General features: G+C 40.2%; 1 protein-coding gene across 5 annotated transcripts in view; it reads left to right on the top strand.

Annotated features, from left to right (window-relative positions):
- The window catches only part of dicer1 (dicer 1, ribonuclease type III), a 158461-nt gene extending 134849 nt beyond the window's left edge, over positions 1-23612 (top strand). For all 5 annotated transcript variants that reach the window (XM_072272593.1, XM_072272575.1, XM_072272601.1 and 2 more), the window contains 5 exons: positions 10095-10992; positions 12470-12738; positions 17454-17616; positions 17705-17780; positions 20405-23612. In XM_072272593.1, coding sequence (XP_072128694.1) covers positions 10095-10992; positions 12470-12738; positions 17454-17616; positions 17705-17780; positions 20405-20570 — 1572 coding nt within the window. In that variant the 3' untranslated portion in view covers positions 20571-23612. The remainder of the gene's footprint in view (positions 1-10094; positions 10993-12469; positions 12739-17453; positions 17617-17704; positions 17781-20404) is intronic.
- The last annotated feature ends 257 nt before the right edge of the window (positions 23613-23869 follow it).

A 23869-nucleotide genomic window follows, 5' to 3' on the forward strand; every position in this document is an offset into this window, starting at 1 on the left:
GTATATGGAGCTTAGAAAAAATAGAGGGCTATGGGTAACCCTAGGTAATTTCTGAAGTAAGTACGCATTGGGCACAGCTTTGTGGGCCGAAGGGCCTGTATTGTGCTGTGGGTTTTCTATGTTTCTATCTCCCTCTTACCACTCCAAAATGAAACAAATCTATGTGCATCAAAAATATTGCAACAATGGGGCCTGACATATCACGTGCTCAGCTGGTTTGCCTCTCCTTTCCCAGTACAGAAGGAATTCTTATAGGTGTTTACACAGCATCTGTGTGTTTCAGGAAGCAGACTGTATTTATGTGCAAATACTTCTAACTTAGCAAACATCTCAAGACGTGGGTAATAGATACCTCCGACTTCTATTTTTCTACAAACCCCATTTCTAGAAAAGTTGGGATATTTTCCAAAATGCAATAAAAACAAAAATCTGTGATATGTTAATTCACTTGAACCTTTATTTAACTGACAAAAGTACAAAAAAGATTTTCAATAGTCTTACTGACCAACTTAATTGTATTTTGTAAACATACACAAATTTAGAATTTGATGGCTGCGACACACTCAACAAAAGTTGGGACAGAGGCATGTTTACCATTGGTGTTACATCACCTTTCCTTTTAATAACACTTTTTAATCATTTTGGAACCGAGGATACTAATTGTAGTAGATTTGCAATTGGAAATTTTGTCCATTCTTGCTTGATATAAGACTCCAGCTGCTCAACAGTCCGTGATCTCCATTGTCTGATTCTCCTCTTCATGATGTGCCATACATTTTCAATAGGAGATAGATCTGGACTGGCAGCAGGCCAGTCAAGCACACGCATTCTGTGTCTACAAAGCCGCGCTGTTGTAGCCCATGCAGAATGTGGTCTGGCACTGTCCTGCTGAAATAAGCATGGACATCCCGGGAAGAGACGTCGCCTTGATGGCAATATATGTCTCTCTAAAATCCTAATATATGCCTCAGAGTCAATGGTACCTTCACATACATGCAACTCATCCAAGCCGTGGGCACCGATGCACCCCCATACCATCACAGATCCTGGCTTTTGCACCTTTCGCTGATAACAATCTGGATGGTCGTTTTCATCTTTGGCACGGAGAACTCGACACCCGTTTTTTCCGAAAACTAGCTGAAATGTGGACTCATCTGACCATAGCACACGGTTCCACAGTCTTTCGGTCCATCTGAGATGAGCTCGGGCCCAGAGAACTCGCCGGCGTTTCTGCATAGAGTTGATGTATGGCTTCCTCCTTGCATAATACAGTTTCAAGTTGCATTTCTGGATGCAGCGACGGACTGTGTTGAGTGACAATGGTTTTCCGAAGTACTCCCGAGCCCAGGTGGCTATAATTATCACAGTAGCATGACGGTTTCTTAGGCAGTGCCGCCTGAGGGCTCGAAGATCACGCGCATTCAACAGTGGTTTCCGACCTTGCCCTTTACGCACTGAGATGGCTCTGAATTCTCTAAATCTTTTCACAATATTATGTACTGTAGATGTTGAAAGACCTAAATTCTCTGCAATCTTGCGTTGAGAAATGTTCCTTTTGAACTGACTAACAATTCTCTCACGAATTTTGGCACAAAGGGGTGAGCCACGACCCATCTTTGCTTGTAAAGACTGAGCTTTTGATGGACGCTACTTTTATACCCAGTCATGATACCTCACCTGCTACCAATTAGCCTGCTTAATGTGGAGTCTTCCAAACCGGTGTTACTTGAATATTCTGTGCACTTTTCAATCTTATTTTAATTCTGTCCCAACTTTTGTTGAGTGTGTTGCAGCCATCAAACTCTAAATTTGTGTATATTTACAAAATACAATTAAGTTGGTCAGTAAAACTATTGAAAATCTTTTCTTTGTACTTTTGTCAGTTAAATAAAGGCTCACGTGAATTAACATATCACAGATTTTTGTTTTTATTGCATTTTGGAAAATATCCCAACTTTTCTGGAAATGGGGTTTGTAGATTCCATATTTATCCCTGTCACTTCCAATGGAGCTGAAGGTGTTTTGGATGAACTGTTAAACCAGTGAATCTGGAATATGTTTATTTGGAACCAAGAAGGTTGAAAGATGATTAGATAGAAGTGTTCAAAATCATGATAGGCTTGGATAGAGTAAATCAAGAGAAACTGTTCCCATTTGTGGAGGGCACATATTTTAAATGATTGGCAAAAAATTCAAGAATGCAGTAAGTAAAACATTCATACTTGTATCTTAGTCTTGTAACAATACGGGAAACTATTCAGCCTAGAGCACTTCACAAGCAAATAATTCCATTGCTCCTCTCATTTCTCTGCACCTCTGAAACTTGTTCTCTTCTATATGTCTATCAACACTCATTTTGTTGTTATTGTTTCTCTCCATGCCTTTTGTCACATCGTTTCCTTTGCATTTGTCTCTGATTTTTTTTTTTTGCAAGGCCCAGTTGCTAGCTCAACGCTCAACACAGCACAGTTGAAAAGCGTGAAAGGAGCTGGCCGGATTCAAACCTGGGACCACTGGCCTTGAAGTCTGGTGCAGATGCCATTACACCACCAGCTGGCTTAGTTGTTATTAATCTACCCCAAAACGTACAGTAGCTGTCTAACCAACCAGCAGTTTTAGAATGTGGGAAGAGGTTGGAGCACCCACCCAGTCACAGGGAGAGTTCAGAATCAAATCCTGAGTTGTCAGAGGAAACTGTTACTCCACAATGCTGCTGCACAGTACAGCAAATTCGCTGCCTGATAGTGCAGTGATTCATAATAATTTTGTATTTAAAAAGGAAATTGAATAAATACCAATATTTGTGTGATGGTGAGGAAAGGAGGATTGACTGGAACTGCCTTTTTTATCTAACCAGACACTGGAAGTTGATGAGCCAGATACCTTACTACTGTGCTGTCACATTCTGCTCCTTATCCATGTCTTTGTCCATTTCTTTAGTGTCTTTGCAGATGTTTTAACTCCAACTCCAAGAAACAGTTATTGCTTACATACTGCCTCACTAATTCCCTCTTGGCCAGTATAGCTTTTCAGATATTCAAAAAAAAACAATGACTCTGAGATACAGTGGATTCCAGTTAATTGGGATACATCGGGACCAGTATATCTTTGCCCAGTTATCTTCCCTAAGTAGCCAAAGTTTCATGGAAATAGTTGAAAGACATAAGGTATAAGAAGGACAAACTACCATTTAGCTGAGTACTACTACAATACTATAAAACTGCTATAGCACTATAAAACTGTGATTTGTTCCTAATAATTATTGACAAAGGAATTCCTTGTCAAGTTTTTTCGATGGACTGTAAATGAGCAAACACGCTTAATATAAATAATGCACTGACTTTAGGCAATGCTTTCGACGATCACATTCTCCAAATCTTCATTTTCATTGTAACATTCAAGATGATTGTTGATACCTTCAAATTCTTTGTAGTTCCTATTGGTGCAAGATGGCAATGTTCTGCAGGCTATGTACAATACTTTTAAGTATACCTTATTTGAATTACTCTCATTGCAACCTGCAGCATGTAATGTCCCTTTCAGCAATGTGTTTTTAAATTGACAATGAACTACAGATTTCACAATCTTCTGAAGAACTCAGCAGACTTACCTCTTAAGTAAGCAGGTATGGCACCTTTAAGCAGAGGAAGATTAATTGCAATGGCTGGAAGTGAGGTGGGAAGGAGGGGCTCTAAAGCAGGCTGATTTCAGAATGAAACCCCTTCTGCTCAGTGTCTTGTTAGCAAATGTGCAGTCACTGGAGAACAAAATTGAGTGCCTGGGGGCAAGATTGCTGTATTACATAAGAAGATCAGAAATAGGAGCAGGAGTTGGCCATCTGGCCTATCAACAAGATCGTGGCTGATCTGTCCATAAACTCAGCTCCATCTACCTGCCTTTTCCCCATAACCCTTAAGTCCCTTACTATGTAAAAACCTATCTAACTGCTTCTTAAATATATTTAGTGAAGAAGCCTCAACTGCTTCCCTGGGCAGAGAATTCCTAAGATTCCCCACTCTCTGGGAAAAACAGTTTCCTCTCATTTCCGTCCTAAATCTTCTCCCCTGAAAATCTTGAGGCAATGTACCCTAGTTCTAGTCTCACCTACCAGTGGAAACAACTTTCCTACTTCTATCTTATCTACCCCTTTCAAAATTTTGTACGTTTCTATAAGATCCCCTCTCAATCTTCTGAACTCCAGAGGGTATTAGATTAGATTAGATTATGAGGACACGCAGTCCTCTTTTATTGTTATTTAGTAATGCATGCATTAAGAAATGATACAATAATCCTCCGGTGTGATATCACAGAAACACAGGACAGACCAAGACTGAAAAACTGACAAAAACCACATAATTATAACATATAGTTACAACAATGCAAGCAATACCATAACTTGATGAAGAGGCCGTGAGCACAGTAAAAAAAGTTCAAAGTCTCTCGAAAGTCCCACATCTCACGCAGATGGGAGAAGGAAAAAAACTCCCTGCTATACCCGACCACAGTCCGACTCTGAGTCATCCGAAAACTTCAAGCTCCGACCAGCCCTCTGACACCAAGCACCATCTCTGCCGAACACTTCGACCCCAGCCCCGGTCGCCAGCAGCAGGAGACTCAGTTTCTGCTCATAGGTTAACCCCTTCATCCCTGGAATCAACTTGGTGAACCTCCTCTGCATTGACTCCAAAGCCAGTATATCCTTTCTCAAGTATGGAGACCAGAACTGCACACGGTACTCCAGATGTGGCCTCACCGGTACCCTGTATAGTTGCAACATGACCTCCCTGCTCTTGAATTCAGTCCCTCTAGCATTGAAGGCCAACATTCTGTTTGCCTTCTTAATCTGTTGTACCTGCAAGCCAACTTTTTGCTGTTCATGAACAAGCACTCCCAAGTCCCTCTGCACAACAGCATGCTGCAATCTTTCACCATTTAAATAATAATCTACTCTTCTATTATTCCTTTCAAAGTGGATGATCTCGCATTTACCAACGTATTTCATCTGCCAGACCTTGGCCCACTCACTTAACCTATATATATCCCTCTGCAGACTCTCCACATCCTCTGTACAATTTGCTTTTCCACTCAGTTTCATGTCATTGGCAAATTTTACTATGCTACACTTAGTCCCCTCTTCCAAATCATCAATGTAAATGGTAAACAGCTGCAGGCCCAGCACCGACCCCTGCGGCACCCCACTCACCACTAACTGCCAACCAGAGAAACACCCATTTATACTAACCCTCTGCCTTCTATTGGTTAACCAATCCACTATCCATGCCAATACACTTCCTCCAATTCCATGCATCCATATCTTATTTATAAGTCTGTTGTGCAGCACCTTATCTAATGCCTTCTGAAAATCCAAGTATATGACACCCACCTGTTCCCCTCTGTCCACTGCACTCATTATGTTCTCAAAGAACTGCAGTAAGTTTGTCAAACAGGACCTGCCCTTTCTGAATCCATGCTGCGTCTGTCTTATGAAACCACTCCTCTCTAAGTGTTTTGCTGTTGGAGGGAAATGAGGGTTTGTTGTGTTCTGTGGGTAATCGAGGTATGTTAGCTTGCTAGATACAGTGATCAGACTTGAAGGCTTCATGAAGAATGAATGTGGCACTTCTGTCAAATTTGTGTTCCCCCAACCTTGAATATCTAATGGTTGTCTAATGCTACCTGTTCTATTTACTTAGGGAGTTCTCCATTGATCTGACCACAGTTTACATGGCACCGGTGGCCGACTATAATCACACACTTGGAATACTACATGATGTCTTCTCTAGACAAAAATCAGTCCATCCTGATGCATTTCAGATCATGGTCGGGGACTTCATCCAGGCTTGTTTGAAGAAAACCCTGGCTAATTACCATCAGCATATAAATTGTAGCACCCAAGTTCCCAATGCTAGACCACTGTTTTACTAAGATGAGGAATGTCTACTATTCCATACCCAGACTGCATTTTGGGAATCTGATCACCTGGCCGTCCTGCTTTTACCTGCATACAGCAGAGCTCCAAAGATTAGGACAACAAGAGGTGGTCGCCGGGGTGCAGAGGGGCATCTGTGGGATTGCTTAGAGTGTGTACTGTGCTGAGTTCAAGGACTCATCGGAGGATCTGAATGAATACACTATAATTGTGACAGATTTTATAAAAACAGTTGTAGACGAGTGTGTCCCCACAAAATCATTCAGTCTTACCCAACCAGAATCTCTGGATGAACCATCAGATCCACAATCTGCTGAGGACCAAGTGAGAATCATTCAAGTCCCAGAAAGTTACAAGAGGTCCAGGTACATTCTCCAGAAAGCCATCAAACAAGCGGTGGCAATTCTGGACTAAACTTGAATCAAGGATCCTCGACAGTTGTGGCAAGGCTTGAATGTTATCACCTTTTGTGAAGTAAAATCAAGCAACATAGACAACAATAGAGGTTCACCTCCAGATAGCCCAATGCTTTCTATGTTTGCTTTGACCGTCAAAACATGGAGAAACCATCACAAATTCCCACAGCCCAAGATGATCCTGTGATCTCAGTCTCTAAGGCTGACGTGTGAACCCACAAAAAGCATCCAGCCCAGACGGAGTACCTGGCTGAGTACTAAAGACCTGTGCTGATCAACTGGTTGTCATGTTCACTGAGATCTTTAACATCTCACTTCTGCCGTCTGATGTACCCACCTGCTCAAACAGACTTCACTTATAAGAAGAATGTGGTAACCTGTCTTCAATGACTATCGTCCAGTGGCACTTACATTCACAGTGATGAAGTGTTTTGAGAAGTTTGTGATGAAACATATCAACTCCTGTCTGAGAAATTACTTGGATCTGCTCCAATTTGCCTACCGGAGAAACAGGTCCACGACAGATGTCATCTCATTGGCTCTTCACTCAATCCTGGAGCATCTGGAGACCAAAGATGCATACATCAAGATGCTCTTTATCGGCTACAGCTCAGCATTCAATACCACCGTCCCCTCAAAAACCTCAACAACTCCTTGTGCAATTGGGTCCTTGATTTCCTCACTTGGTGGATTAGCAACAACCACTCCACATTCTCCATCAGCACAGGTATACCACAAAGCTGTGTGCTTAGCCCCCGCTTATGACAGTGTGCTAAGCACACCTCCAATGCCATAGTCAAGTTTGCTGATGCACCACTATCATTGGCTGATTCAAAGGTAATAATGAATTAGCATATAGGAGGGAGATTGAAAATCTGAGTGGTGCCACAGCACCAACCTCTTACTGTTAGCAAGACCAAAGGGCTGATTATTGACTTCAGGAGGAGGAAAACAGAGGTCCATGAGCCAGTCCTCATCGGCGGATCAGAGATGCAGAGAGGTCAACTACTTTAAATATGTAAGTGCTATCATTTCAGAGGATCTGTCAAAGAAAGCACGGCACCACCTCTACTTTCTTGGGAGCTTGCAAAGAATCAGCATGACATCTAAAACTTTGACAAACTTTTATAGATGTGTGGTGGAGAGTATATTTACTGGCTGCATCACAGCCTGGCATAAAAAACATCAGTGCCCTTGAACAGAAAATTCTACAAAACATAGTGGGTGCAGCCCACAAATACGTGAAAATCTGCAAATCCTAGAAATCCAAAGTAACTCTCACACAATGCTGAAGGAACTTGGCAGGTTAGGCGGCATCTATGCAGAAGAGCACAAGTTGACATTGTGGGCTGAGACTATTCATCAGAACTGGAAGGGAAGTGATGGGCAGGTAAGAGAAGATGTGAGAGAAACACAAATGGTGAAGGGGGGGGGTGTAATTACCAGAAGTTTGAGAAATTGATATCTATGCCTTCAGGTTGGAGGCTACCCAGGTGGAATACAAGTTGTTGCTCCTCCAACCTCAGTGTAGCCTCATCACAGCAGTAGAGGAGGCCATGGACTGGCATGTCAAAATGGGAATAGGAAGTAGAATTGAAACGAGTGGCCACCAGAAAGTCACACTTGAACATCGATTGCTGTCATTAGGAAGAAGGACAGGAGCCTCAGGATTCTCACCACCAGGTTCAGGAACAGTTATTACCTCTCAACCATCAGGCTCCTGAATCAAATGGGATAACTTCGTTCAACATCACTTGCCCCATCATTGAAATGTTCCCACGACCTATGGACTCACTTTCACGGACTCTTCATCTCATGATCTCAATATTTATTGCTTTATTATTATTATTTTTTTAGTTTGTTGTCTTTTGCACACTGGTTGAATGCTGAAGTTGTTGTGGTCTTTCATTGAAAATGAACCTCTGGGTTGTATATGGATATGGTGACATATATGTACTTTGATGATAAATTTACTTTGAACTTTAGTGAAATTGTTTCATTTTCACTCTCGGCTGTTTCTGGCCCCTCCAAACCTGAATACTTCAAAACAGCAGTGAGTAAAACAGTTTCAAATTGTCTTACTGCTTATTTCTCACCAACTGTCAGTGACAAAAATGACTGCTTTTTGAACACAAATGCATGCAACTGATGCAAACACAAAGAAATCTGCAGATGCTGGAATTTCAAGCAACACACATAAAAATTGCTAGTGAACGCTGTGTTCACCAGCAATTTTCATGTGTGTCACATGCAATTGATGCTATTTAAAAAAACGTTCGCCCTAAAGACTATGTGGTACCTTGTAACGGACACACAGTTCAGCAACTGTATCCTGCCCCATGAAGCGGCATGGTGTCCCAAATAAATGAAGTGAATTGCGGCTATTTTCTTGATTAATTTTTGTTCTTTAAGGAAAGAGGAACCTGCCCAATTAACTAGAATCCACTGAACTGTCTACAATTCATTCTGCTACCTTAACTTTCTCTACTGTACTACTTTTTCCTCCCTTCTTCCCACCTCCCCACTACATTTTCTTCGAAATACAGAAAGAAAGACTAGCTTTGTGTTACATCACATGAAAACATTGAAGCATACAGTGCAATATGTTGTTTGAGTGAACATTCAACACAGTCTGATGTGCTAGATGCAACACACAAGTGTCGCCATACTTCTGGCACCATCATAGCATGTCTACAACTCACTAATCCTAACCTGTATGCCTTTGGAATGTGGGAGGAAACCAGTGCACCCAGTGGAAACCCACATGATCACATGGAGAATGTACAAACTCTTCACAGACAGCAGTGGGAATTGAACCTCGGTTACAATCACTAGCTCTATAAAGCATTATGCTACCATACATTACCAGTGATGGTACTGTCAGCTGTTGCTTGCCTTTGGATAATCACTTTAAATATCGTAGTGACATGGGTATGTAAGGGGGTTTCATCTCTTATGTTACTGCGTAGGCTAATTAAAATGGCTTCTTTGTTATGTTATACTTGGGAATGCTTCTTTGTTATGTTAAACACTGAGAAAGTTTTTGCGCTAGCGGCTTGTTTTGGGTTAGGCGCTGATAAGATGTTACGAACCAATTCGGATAGTTGTTATGATTTTGGTGTATTTGGAAGATTTCTATGCGCGGAGTTTTGGAGGCAGAAGGTAGGAGAGAGAGACAGAGGATGGAAGATTTCTATGCGCGGAGTTTTTCTATGCGCGGAGTTTTGGAGGCAGAAGGTAGGAGAGAGAGACAGAGGATGGACCAGGTGCTGTGATGTCCACTAACGGGGTCGGACCCCGAGGAGGGTGTTCGGCAAGGAGATGGAGACGGACTCGTGTGGAGCGTCTGGTCGACCACCGTTGTTGGTCCCAGGCAGCCAGTCGAGCTGGTCCGAGGGGTCACAGGGTGAAGAAGAAGGGTCCTGAGCTCCAACTGTTTGTGCACAAAGAGATTGAATTTTGATAAGTGTGGCGCCTTTTATTTTCCTTTTATGTTTTATTCTCTCTTAATGATATAGTTCCAATAATATCTATAAACTGTAAATCATTTAATCGTATCTGGTGTATTGTCTGTTATTTGGGCGGGGTGGGGGTACATCACACAGCATCCACACAAACTAATTACCCAGTTTGGCGGGGCCAAGGGCTGTTTCCCTAGACGACAGCGAGCTGAGCAACCCTGAGGTTGGCCGGGGGGCTACAGGTATATGTGAATAAAACCTCTTTCTAACTGTTATTTATTATTTCAGACAGTAACAGGACAAATGGCTAACGGTGATGCGTATGGGGATGATGATGACGATGAGGAGGAGGAGGATGATGACGACCCTGATTTCCGTGAAGATCTGATGTGGACAGCCCAGAAGGAGGAGGCAGAATATGATGATGACTTTTCAGAGTATGATCAGGAGCATATAAAGTTCATTGACAATATGCTTATGGGGTCTGGGGCCTTTGGGAAAAAGATCTCTCTGCCTGACTTCCCACCCAATGATACAGCTTTTGAATGGAAACCTCCTAAAAAATCTGCAACAGGAAATGGCCATTCCGTCTCTGATGGTGACGAGTTTGATTACAGCTCTTGGGATGCCATGTGCTACTTGGACCCCAGTAAGGCCACAGATGAGGATGATTTTGTTGTGGGTTTCTGGAACCCATCTGAAGAGAATGGTGGCGTTGACACAGGCAAGCAGAGCATCTCTTACGACTTGCACACAGAGCAATGCATAGCAGACAAGAGCATTGCTGATTGCGTGGAGGCTTTATTGGGCTGTTACCTAACCAGCTGTGGTGAAAGAGCTGCCCAGCTTTTTCTCTGCTCATTGGGTTTAAAAGTCCTGCCGGCAGAAGAAAAGCTGGATGAAGAGAGAAAATGGCCACCTGAGGAGCAGGGCACCTTTAATACAAACAATAAAGCAGGAGAATCCAAAATTCTTCCTTTGAAATCTCCCTGCAAAGGTCTAGAATATGGGCACCTTCAGATTCCTCCGAGGTGCATGTTTGATCACCCGGATGCTGACAGAACACTGGGCCATCTAATATCGGGTTATGAAAATTTTGAAAATAAAATAAACTACAAATTCAAGAACAAGGCCTACCTTTTACAGGCATTTACTCATGCCTCCTACCACTACAATACAATCACAGGTAAAAAGTTCAGCCAATTATTCTTAATGAATGTATAGTATTACTGTGTAGGTTTAATGTGTTGTGGTAGAGGTGTGCAGAATTATGAAGGAACCAGTGAGTATGGCACGGGGAGGTAGAACCCTTTGTTAGCCGCATATATTTAAAACTGGCCCTGGGCTCAAAGCAAATGTCTAAGGGCAGCAAATAAGATTGGAAAGCATTTGGTTTATTGGTAACAGAAATCTTTCTTCTTGCACCTCCCCTGTAACTATTGGGAAAGGTAGATTAATTAGTTGTTAATTGGCCTTTGACCTACATTATGAGCTAAGGCAATGTGACAACAAATTGCATGTCACATGTCAGTGATAATAAATCTGATTTTGAAGTGTGCTTTTTAGCAGCAGGAACTTATTTTGACTGATCACTGTTTTAAGGGCTTGTGATAGAGTTGTGTAGCACAGAAATAGGCTCTTTGGCCCACCATTGCCATGCCAATCATCACATACCTATCTATACAAATCCAAAAGTCAGAAAGTAGCCTCCTAAGAATTGGTGATTCAGGTACTTATTTAGATGCTTAAATGTGCTTGCTTTTACTATCTATTCAGGTATCCTCTATATGGAAAGTATTCTTCCTTATATCCTCTCCAATTTTTGTCCTTTACTCTAAACCTATTCTGTCTGGTTTTAAATCCCTTTACCTACTATATACAGTATGTGGCTGCTTGTGCCTATCTACTTGCAATACCATTTTCAGAAATCCTCTGACCTGTGCATGGAAGTCCTTCTGTTCCAGAAAACTCCTAGGGCCCAACCATTCATTATTGTGTTCTAGCATTATTACCTCACGTTTCCACGAGCAGCTGTGGAGGCCAAGTTATTGGGTGCTTTTAAGGCAGAGATAGGTTTTTGATTAGCCAGGGTATCAAAGGGTATGGGGAGAAGGCGGGAGTGAAGATGACTGGAGAATTGGATCAGCCCATGATTGAATGGTGGAGCAGACTCGATAGGCCAAATGGCCTACTTCTGCTCCCATATCTTCTGGTCTTCTGGTCTTTATCAAAATTAAATAGTCTGCTGTTGCTCTGCCATCTTGCCAATAGATTGATAATATCCTGTAGGCTGTGACATTCCACAACACTACTAACTATTGTTTTATCTGCAAGCTTTAAATCTTACCTCCTATATTCCTATCCAAGGTAATGTAGGTAACAGGAAGGATCTCAGCACTGATGCCTACGATGCACTAGTTACAGGCTTCCAGTGGAAGGGCTTGTGTTGTGTGTGTGTGTGTGTGTGTGTATGTATGTCTGTGAGATTAAGTAGTTTAAATTTTATAAATCAGAAAATTAGCAGGTTTCACTGTTTCCCGCAGTATGATTCCTTATACAGAAAGGCAATTCTGCATGTTTTTCAATATATACAGTGAGATTAATTATTTTAACTCATTATTTTTACTCAATATTTTAAGCATTTTTAAATCTTTCTTTTTAAGATTGTTACCAGCGTTTGGAATTCCTTGGAGATGCAATTTTGGACTACCTCATTACCAAGCACCTTTATGAAGATCCCCGGCAACATTCTCCTGGAGTGTTGACAGACCTGCGTTCAGCCCTTGTGAATAATACCATCTTTGCATCTTTAGCTGTGAAATATGACTACCATAAGTACTTTAAAGCCATCTCACCCGAGTTGTTCCACGTTATAGATGACTTTGTTCAGTTCCAGTTAGAAAAGAATGAAATGCAAGGAATGGACTCTGAGGTTAGTCCCCACACTCTGTATCATATGCAAATTTTATGAACCACAGTTCTTGGAGAAAAGGATTTTAAGGATTATTTGAAAAAGCACTTCTTGGTACAACATACCAAGTCATGACAAAGGAGCTTTTTCTTTAAGAAGTTCATGGGATGTGGGCATCCCTAACAAATCAGTATTTATTAAGCACCTTTAACTTTGTTGAAGTGAAGTCAACACTTTGAGGCACAGCTACCTCTGTTGAAAATGCTCCACAATGCCGATGAGCAGGAAACTCCTGTACTCTGATAAAGCGGCAGTGAAGGAACTTGCTACATCTCCAAGTAAGGGCAAGGTGTAACTTTGAAGAAAAAGTAAAATCGAGGGCTATGTGTGAGAGGAGGGTTAGATTGAGTTTAAAGTAGGTTAAAGGGTCAGCACAACATCATGGGCTGAAGGACCTGTACTGTATTATGTTCTATGAAGCATGCCGATAACTCTTAGACACATGGAATATCATCCCTGTCCCTCAGTGGTTGTGCACATGTTTAAAAGGTACTATTGAAGAAGCATTCGTGTATAACAACCATCTAGAGACTTTCAGTGTGCCCTCAGACACACTGAGGAGGGAGGGGGAGAAGTGGAGAGTTCGTCATTGTGCCCGACGCCGGCCCCCTAGGCCTGAGTCAACGTAGTAGTAGTAGTATTGAAGAAGTCTTGATGAGCTGTTGAAGTGTATTGTGCAAGTGATAGACATTGTGAGCATTTGGGCTGAAACACTTGGTATCAAAGAAACAGAATTTGGTATTGGGGCATAAACAGATATTAAGACAGTGAATGTGGTAAACGATAAAGTAAGGAAGCTTTTTGGAGGGTATTCCATAGCATTGAGCATTGACATTTGAAGGCATGCCCCGATAGAGGATGAAGAACAATCAATAATGTGAAAAAGGCCAAAGCTGAACTTGTGTAGAGGTCCAATATTGGAAGAGCTGGAGAATGTTAAGAAAGTAGGCAGATTAGACCATTGGAGTTGAAATTGAACTTCTATTAGAAGTTTGTCAAAGTATTAAGATATCATGCTGAATCTTCTGCAAACTTCACAGCAGTACCTCAGAAGTTTGTGAAGATTCGGCATAACATCTAATACTTTGACAAACTTCTATAGATGTGTGGTGCAGAGTATGTTGACTGGTTGCATCATGGCCTGGTATGGAAACACCAATGCCCTTGAATGGAAAGTCCTATGAAAAGGAGTGGTTACAGCCCAGTCCATCACAGGTAAAGCCCTCCCCACCATTAAGCACATCTACACAGAACACTGTCGTAGGAAAGCAGCATCCATCAACAGGGACCCCCACCACCCAGGTCATGCTCCCTTCTCACTGCTGCCATCAGGAAGAAGGTACATGAGCCGCAGGACTCACCACCAGGTTCAGGAATAGTTACTACCCCTCAACCATCAGGCTCTTGAACCAGTGGGGATAACTTCATTCAACTTCACTTGCCCCATCACTGCCCACAACCTATGGACTCACTTTCAACTTCTCTTCATCTCATGTTCTCAATAGTTATTGCTTATATATTTATTCATTCCCTTTTGTGTTTGTACTGTTTGTCGTGTTTTGCACACTGGTTGTTTGTCCACACTGTTGGGTGCAATCTTTCATTGATGCTTTTATGGTTGTTGGATTTACTGAGTATACCTGCAAGAAAATGAATCTCGGGATTGAATATGGTGACGTATATGTACTTTGATAATGTATTTACTTTGGACTTTGCCTTAGTTATTGCAAGAGTGAACCAAGAACTTTTCACTGCAATTGTTACAGATGTGGTACCATGAAATGTTGCTGAATTGAGACCTAGCACTTTCCCACAGTCTGAGGAAAAGGTGACCAAGGTTAGGGATAAGGATCATTTCAAACATCTGAAGAGTTGCTGAACTCCCTAGGAATATCCTACCCTCAGTATTTATCATAAATCGTCGGTTACTCTTTAGTAAGACAGTCATCTCTGTAGATCAGCCTTTCTCAACCATTTTACCCTGGAATAATTTTCAGGTCTCAGGAAACCCCTGCATAAAAATTATTATATCTAGAGCTCACAGTACATTAGCATGATCTGTAAGTTGTTGATATAATAATCCAAAAATAATTGTCAATGCTCTTTTGAGTAGAAAATTAATGTTTAGCCAGCCTTTCCTGGGAAAATAAAATAGTTAAGCTTAGCTTGCCTTTCTTGAAATTAATCTCTTTTCCTTTCTTAAATTTTAAAATCTCATAAGGCAAACATAATAAATTTCTCAATTCTGGGTCAAACTTGAGATAAGCATGGATTTCACCTTCTACTGAAATGAGACTATTTCTATCCTTGCTCTTGACGTTTGTTAAACAAGAAACAGCTTGCTCACACAGGTAAGAAGTTGAAAACTGCTTTCCTATGAATGGCAGGGTACTCTTTCACAGAAATCCAGAACTTGTCTAGAGGCAGGCCAATAAATCTCATCTTGAGTTCATGATCAGAGTGCAGCTCACAAAGTTCTTCCTCTTCTCTCAAAGACAAGTTCTCAGGCTGAGCAGAAGATTCAGAGAAGGGGTCCCTCACCCAGTCATACAGTTGAGGGAGGAGAAAAATAGTGTTCAATTTTGTTCTGCAGTTCTAGGTGGTTTTTAATAAGACTTGACTTTCTGTTATCCTTCCTCACTCTCAAGCCCAAGCAGCAATGGAAATATTTCAAGATTTTCTTTTGCAGCATGATTTTTCCAGAGATTCAGTTTCCTTTTAAATTCAAGAATCTTGTCACTGGAAGTAAAAACATTTTCTCCAGGGCCTTGCAGAGACTTGTTCAACTGGTTTATAAGATTTAAAAAAAGTCTGTTAAGTAGGCTAGTTTCTGCAGCCATTCTTCATCTTCCAAGTACTTAGCAAAATCTGGCTTACTATTTTCTTGAAAGTACTCCTGCAATTCACCTTTCAGGTCAAACACACTGTTGAAATCTCTTCCTCTGCTAATCCACCTGATTTCTGTTTGTAGCAGGAGATTGGTGAGCTCTGTGTCCAGGTTTTCACACAGGTTTTTTTTTAAACATTCTGGAGTGAACTGGTCTTAAAGCCACTAAATAACTTGTTTCCTGATTCTTTTTGCTGACTGTGACTTTATTTTCAAAAGCTTTAATCTATTTGTTTTGAGATTCCAATAGCTGTTTAAAACAATTAGCACTTTATGTGTCATATGGCTGTGATTTGTAAAGTGTTCTTTCAATTTTGCTGGAGCCATTGCTACTTTTGTATGTTGTTTGCCACAGACTAGTCACAATGGAATAGGACAACTTGGATCACCAGTCCATGTAAAATCCATTGATAAGTAACTTTCATGTAGAGATGGACTTTTTTTTTGCGTCCGTTGTTGCACTAGTGCAGTGAAATGACTCAGATTGTAATTCTTTATCATCAACCTTATCAGAATTCTCTGCAGTCAGTGGCCTAGAATCCATATTTCTCACAGCTCCTCTTCAAAAATCGCCACACTGGACCACCTTTAGAATGAAAAATTCCCTCCGATTTTCTACTACACTAGTAGTTTATTTGCTCCTATAAATCAGTCGGCGACGCATCGGGGGAAGTTGGGGGAGGGAGAGGCTGATGTCACAGCCCGCGTTGGGCAAGTCCATGTAATGCTTTCAAAATGCACTCCTGCTCCCCATCAGCTTGCCACCCTCCCCTCTGTGCAATACAGCGCTTACCAATTGTCAACGGCTTCCCCTATTTCACGTCAAAGACTGAGAGTGGACTGAGTGAGATAGACGCGGACCTACTGCACACTGCCATACTGGGCTGAGAGACTTCTAACGACATTGCTAGCGGAGCTGCTCAGTCACTGCCCACCACTGAAAGTGTGTTCCAAAAAGCCATTTTTTTTTTTTAAATCACTATCTCTCGTGGAACCCCTAGCAATCTCTAATGGAACCCCAGTTGAGAAACCCTGATGTAGATAATTACATATTATGGATCCCATTCATGATTCAGTGACTCTGCTGACTCCCTAATGTAACCATTCTGCCCATCAAAGACTTAAAATGCTTTAACCAGAGTGGTCCAAAAATAATCTCTGCTTGTCCCTATTCTTTGCATAAACATTCCTTGTGACAAAAAATTGAAGCATCATTGACTCTAAAGCATCTCTTGACTTGTTTGCATTTGTACTGACAATTTTAAATTAGCCCCTCAAATAAGGTGGGGGGGGGAGGGTGATATGTTCTATGTTGATGGATGAAGTCAAGGGCCCTTGTATTATCCTGGTGTGGGATGCAGGTGTAGACAGATTGATGGTAATGGTGAACGAGTTGGGATTAGGAAACTGTCGAATTGGTAGAGAGTATCAGAAGCTTCATAGAATTGAACACAGGGTAGGTGACAGAATCGAGTGGTAATAAGGGTTCTTTGGGATGAGAACAGCTGAAACAGTAGGTCTTTGTGAAAAAGACTTGGGTTCTTGGGAATCTAAACAGAAATGGTTTGGCAGACCACGCCAATGGCTGCAATGACTCTGCTTGCTTGGAAAATAATTTTATTTTTAAAAATATTTTTAAGTTATTTTACTAGTGTTACAGGTTTTGTGTGTAAACCTCCAGGTCAAAATTTTGCCAATTGGAGAAAATCTTCAGTAATCACTTATTCTTCATCCTCTACACTAAATTAAGAGTCTGTCTGCAATCTTTAACTGTGTTTTTTCTTGAAAGCTAAGAAGATCTGAAGAGGATGAAGAAAAGGAAGAAGATATTGAGGTTCCCAAGGCCATGGGGGATATATTTGAATCTCTCGCTGGTGCCATCTATATGGACAGCAGGATGTCCTTGGAGACGGTTTGGCAAGTGTACTACCCAATGATGAGACCCCTGATAGGTAGTGCTGCCTTGTTAACATTTTCTTGTTGTTGTACCTATTGGTTTAGCTTAAATACTAATGCTTTTCATTGTACTTCATGTTTCAGAGAAGTTTTCAGCAAATGTGCCACGCTCTCCTGTTCGTGAGTTGTTGGAGATGGAGCCGGAGACTGCCAAATTCAGGTAAAGGATTGTCAAAATGTTGCACACCAATAATAGAGTAAAGCAGTTCAGAAAACAGCCACACCTGTGTATCAAATATATAAGCAAATAAAAGAGGGTTTTTTTTTACAAATGTACAAATATTTATTCACAAAAGTACATACAATAATCAGAGGTTCACAAAACAATTTACAGTTTCAAATTAAAATACAATTGCTATTACCTATAAAACATTCAAGTCCCTGCGGGGCCCACTGCTCTAGAAACTTCCCCCATTGTGCCCATAGACACTCAGGCACGGACATAACCCTAGAAGAGGGGCAGGCAGTTGGCCTGGACCCATAATTGGCCATCTTGGCCAGGGCCAGGAGTAAGCCTAACAGGAGATTCCCTCGAGCAACTCTCTCATCTCCTCTCCTCTCCGCAACTGGTGACCATAGCATGGTGCTGAAGTGAAGCCAGAACTTGAGGTGTAGCTCCTTCAGATTCTCAAACAGGGATTGCAGTCTCTCACACTCCATATGAGATATATCCAGTTGTGTTGTTTTATGCTTTAATTTTTATTATTGTATTTTCACTTACAGAAGCAGTAGGAACAATGGAAATTAGTAAAATGAATTCAAAGTGCATTTAAAATATAATAATAGTATATTTTGTTACTTGCAAAAATATGAACGTCTATAAGGATAGGTGTTTCAGCATTGTCACTGAATAAAATATAAACTGGTAATGAAGATTAAAGGACCCTTTAACCTGTGGTTAGTACAGCCTTGTTCACATTATTATAAGCAATGGATAAAGTGCTTGGTTGAGGATCAGAAAAGAGATGTTTTTGAAAGCTACTTCTCATTTTAAAAAAGAAATTTAAGTCATCAACGTGATTGAGATAAATCAGGGTTCTTGTTGACAAGAACGCAAGAAGTGAACATTTTTAAAAATGAAAGAAACAGAGGAGCAAAAAAAATTTCTTTTGAACAGATGTTGTTTAAAATGTGGACTTCTCTGTTGTAGACTTTTATTTAAACATGATCCATTATGTCAAACTCAGACAAAATAGGATGGATGAAATGAGCAGTAGATAGATTAAATTGGAGAGCCTTTGGAGAAAAATAATGGCACAGACTTAATATGCCAAAGGGCTGATGTGATCCAGATTAAATGTGCAAATTGAATAACATCTTTCATAAAACAAAAATAAAGTGCTAAGGGTTAGAATTTCTTGAAAAACACAACTAGGCATTGAATATTTAAAATACAGATTAAGGGGGCAATTCAACTGCATTCAAGTCTTCTGAGATGTCCTTAGTCCTGCTCTGAAATTTAGCTTTTATTTCAGTTTTCCGACATTGAAGTTTCCCCAACTACACGGCACAATGGCCTCTAGAATCAGAAGCTGGAGTTTCACAGCTTATCCACATCAACATTCTAAGGATAATATGTACAGTAACTCCAAGCACGTTCTGTGCAGAAATCACTAAATAGAAGACAACAGCACAGTACAGGCCCTTTGACCCACGATGCTGTGCTGACCTTTAGACGATGCCTCTAAAATAGTAACCACGTTATTGTGTATGACTGTTCTGTGATGATTTTGCTGCGCGCGCATATAAAAACTCTTGTTTATAATGAAGGCAACATATCTACAGGTAGAGTTCACTTAAAGTCACATTAGCTGAGACCTAAATGGCAGGTTAGATATCTGTTCTGTCATTTAGTATATAATCTGTTTGATCATAAACCAACCACAATACTTTCAAGTCTTGTTTAAAGCACTTGCTCTGCTGTTTGTGAATACTTTGGTTTATATGACGTAATGAAATGGATTAGAAAGATGATTAGCTGTATTTTACCATCGTTAGGAAGTAGGGGTATTAAAACTGTCCATTATATATAAAGAGATTATACAAACTAGGATTTTATTGCCTAGAGAATTTTTAGTTGATGGTTATTTGATCCAGTTTTTATTTTCAGGATATTAAAGGGAACCATAGGCTAAATGGAAAGAAATATATTATAATTGCAGAGCCTTGCAGTAGGGGCATAGTTGTAAAAAGAGTGCTGGACCTTTCAAGAATGAAGTTAGAAAACTTTTCCATGCTGAGGAAGAATAAAAATATAAGTAAACAAATTGTTGTAAGTTCAATACTTAGTTTTAAATCTGAGATGGATTTTCTTTTGTTGATCAGTCAATATGGGAAAGGCTGCTATATAGAGTTTGAGTTTCAGCCATATTTTTATTGAGGGACTAAGTGGTTTCCTACCGTCCCTGTATACTGTTCACTTATGGCAATTTAGCAATGAAGTTACTGGACTAGTGTCCAGAGGCTAGAGTGGTCAATCCAGTAATACCCGTCACAGTAACTGGGAAACTTAATCTAATTAAGCAAATTAACACAGAATTTTGGAAAGCAACAATAAATTGTGATATGGTTGGTCATTTGAGTTACATGATGAATAGGTATCCATATGCAATCAAATAATTTAAAGCCAAGAAATAACTGAACAGCAGCACAGACTTGAGTATAATCCTCCTGTTTTATGTGCATTCTGTACCAAAGTAAGCTGTTGATTTTTTTCCCTTGTTTAACTGAAATGTCTCATTAAATAGATTTATTTCTCACTCTTACTTTGCTTTTCCTTAAAAGCCCTGCAGAAAGGACATATGATGGCAAAGTCCGCGTCACCGTGGAGGTGGTTGGCAAAGGAAAATTCAAAGGAGTTGGTCGCAGTTACAGGATTGCTAAATCTGCGGCAGCTCGGCGAGCACTAAGAAGCCTGAAGGCAAACCAATCTCCATTGCAAAACAGCTGAGGATTTGTCCTCTGTACTCCCGAACCCCAGCCCAGCCCGCACCTTTTCATAAGCTCACCTGGGGATCTCAAAAAACGAGACTGGGTTGTCAAGAGTGAGCCAGTTATTTTATGAAGGTGTAAAGTGTTTGTAGTACAGTAGTTAATTTAAGAATAATTGTAGGATATAGTAAGCTCTTGCGCGAACACAATCCTTCCCCCTCCTCCTTCCCTTTTTGCTAGATTAATCACAAGAGTGCTTTATATTCATTTTGCAAGCATTTTAACAGTTGTCAGGTTTCCCTATGCTGTTTACTGATTTTTTTTTAATAGCTTTTGCTTGGTGTTTAGTGAGCCAGGAAGCTTATGCTGGAAAGTGATTAGTTATTAGATTGCACATTTTTAGTAATCTTGAAATTCTTGACCTGTGCACTAGTGCCAGTCCAACCACGGTGTGTAAAACTGTCGTGTGAGCTGGTAAGAGAGAGCTAGCGTGCCAGTATTGTCCTGTTTCCTTGTCATCTGTTCACATTTTGAGGTGGCATGCCCTATCCTTGTTTTGCACTTAATTTAAATAGGAACAGGTTCCACTTAAAGCGACTGGCATTTACAGTAGCATTTGTTCAACTTAATGCCACACAATGAGTCTCTTGCATTTAATCAAAAGGGTTTTGCCTTAATTGAAAATAACCCCCACTTGTTTTGTTTTCTTGAACCTTTTGATACATTTCTATGGCTGATTTTACATTCCCATTTAATACACACTATATGATACTGAACTACAGCCCTTGACTGACCTCCATTGGAGTTGTGGTTGTGTAACTTACTGCAGAGCTAGAGGTAGCTGCATATATATTTTAATACAGATAAGATGGCTTCAGATACTTAGATTTAAGGTGTTGACAATTTTCTTTTTCATGCAAGTAGCTAAATTTACACTATTTGGTCTCTAGGAAAAGTGCATTGTGCTGACGGTGTGAGTGCGGTGCTTCCAAATGTAAAGGACAGTAAATTGGTGCTGCAGCACTGAAACTGTTGCTCTAATGACAGTGATTTTAGACATATCATTCATAAAATATGCTGCAGATTTTTCTAAAAGAAAATTGGAAAGTTTATTTTATTAATGAGCACCTTTCCATTTATAAGTGGGGTGGGGTAAAATGCACATACGTACACACATACACAGACATAAGTGCATGCAGCAAATTACATGTATATATGTGCATACACATACACACATACACATACTGAGGCACACATGCACACAGGCGCCTGCATATGCATGGACAGAGAACAAGCACTCGCGCGAATCAGCACATGTACATTCAAGCACATGACTATCCTCGGTGTTTTTCCATAGCACCATAACAGTTGAATTTTACACCAAAGCTGTGTATTTGTGAAGAAACCACATTCATGCTGCATCATTTAGTTTATAAGAGTTAAAATGTACATGGCACAGGCAAGGAACAGAAAATCCTGTGATAAGATATGATTACATTTAATCAGTCTTCAGCGTACAAGCTTTTAAAGAGAGGATGCATCCTACTTAGCTCAGCTCAAGGTAGTGGTTATGTTTTCAGTAGAAACCAATTAGGCGTTCTTCCCTTTGAATACCTCAGTTCTCATTTGCATGCGTTTTTGATTTCTCGTTATTTTTGGTGCTATGTTTTTATATTATGCTTGAAATTTTTAAATGTTTTTGCACTGTAACTATAATACCTCTTTAATTTACTTTTTGTTTTTAAAAATACATTTGGAAACTTTGTCTCAATGCTTGCTCTCCAGGTAAATCCTCTCAATGTTACCCACTTCTCCTACAATGATCCGTTTCAGATTTTGAAAGCTAGCCTTTAGCTTTTATTGTTGACATGAAACGGAGACATGAATTTGATACGTGTTAAGATGTTCCATTTTCACATCACTTTCTTTTCACTTGGAAAAGTAAAGCCTTTTAAATCTGTTAATTACTAAAGAAACGTGGCTACCTTTTTATTAATGTATAAGCTGACAAATGAGTAATTGTTTTTAAAACTGCTGTCACATGTACATAATTGATTAGTGCAGACTCCTTTTAATCTGCATGATCCAGAAAACAGATTTGTTCCCCAACATATGGGCATAGACTTGGGCAAACACTCTTTTCCATATATTGTACTTTCAAAGAGATTTTATTTAGCTAGAAATGTCACAAAGAATATGACACCAAACACAATGTCACCAATTTGGAATTATTTTCAGTATTAACAGCGCATCACACTTTTTAAGAATTAAAAGAAGCGTGGGCTGCTTCTATCATTTACAGTCACTTATAAAATCATATTTTTCCACTGTAACAACCTTCCTCATTTAAAGTCCTAATCGATGCTGCATTTTATTTTTTTGTCTTTGTCAAGACACAAAACACAGTTCTGTTTCCCCCCCACCCTCCTTTTGCTGTTACATAGATGTAGCACGATTTAAGCATTGCACTTGGCACCATGCTTTACCTCATTTCAAACGAGAAATGTATATGCTAATATGCTTAATGAGAAAAGATTTGTTTTATTTTAGGTCTGGGCCTTGCTGCTGTAATAACTGCTAAGGTTTTATTTGTGAAAGGTGATGAACTTGCTATCTATTGTGTGCCTGCGGTCCCTCATTCACTGTACAACACATGACTTTAATGCACTCTAACCTCATTGCAACAGCGGGTCAGCAGCAGCGGTGGCAGAAATCTATTGTTTTGTTGATATTTTGTACCAGAATGATAACTGTGACATTTAAGAAAAGAAAAAGTGCGTGTTTGCGAGGCGTTTGAATATTGCGGGCGTTTGCTGTATTGTAAATAGTGTGATTTTTAAAGCACCTGCAGCAGAATGGGAATGAGTACAAAATGTTTTGGAACTAAATGAACTGCAACATCACATACTGCAGCAGTCTGCAAGGGACATAGAATCTATCTCATTCATACTGTAAACTTGCTGCAGAGATTTGCATTCTGCACCTTATGGATCACGATTTACTTTTTAATGGTTTCTTTTTGTAATTGTAGCTAAGTATCAACAATAAAGTATGGTCTGGTTGGTCATTATTTTAAAGTGTGGAGGTTTCCTCGCATCAAAATAATGTATGAATTGAGCTTCTGTGCTCAGGAATGCTAAAGCGAGTTTATGTATCAGCCCTTTGCATTTTTGCCAGCACATTGCTTCACAGAACTTTACAGCACAAGACAGATACACTATTTAATGCCAAAGTCCTATGTCAGTATTTATTCTTCATACATACCACCTAATCTAATCATCATATCCTAGTACTTTCTTCCATGTGGACTTACCTAGC

This window comes from Mobula birostris, chromosome 1 (assembly GCF_030028105.1).
Source record: "Mobula birostris isolate sMobBir1 chromosome 1, sMobBir1.hap1, whole genome shotgun sequence".
Classification (NCBI taxonomy): domain Eukaryota; kingdom Metazoa; phylum Chordata; class Chondrichthyes; order Myliobatiformes; family Myliobatidae; genus Mobula; species Mobula birostris.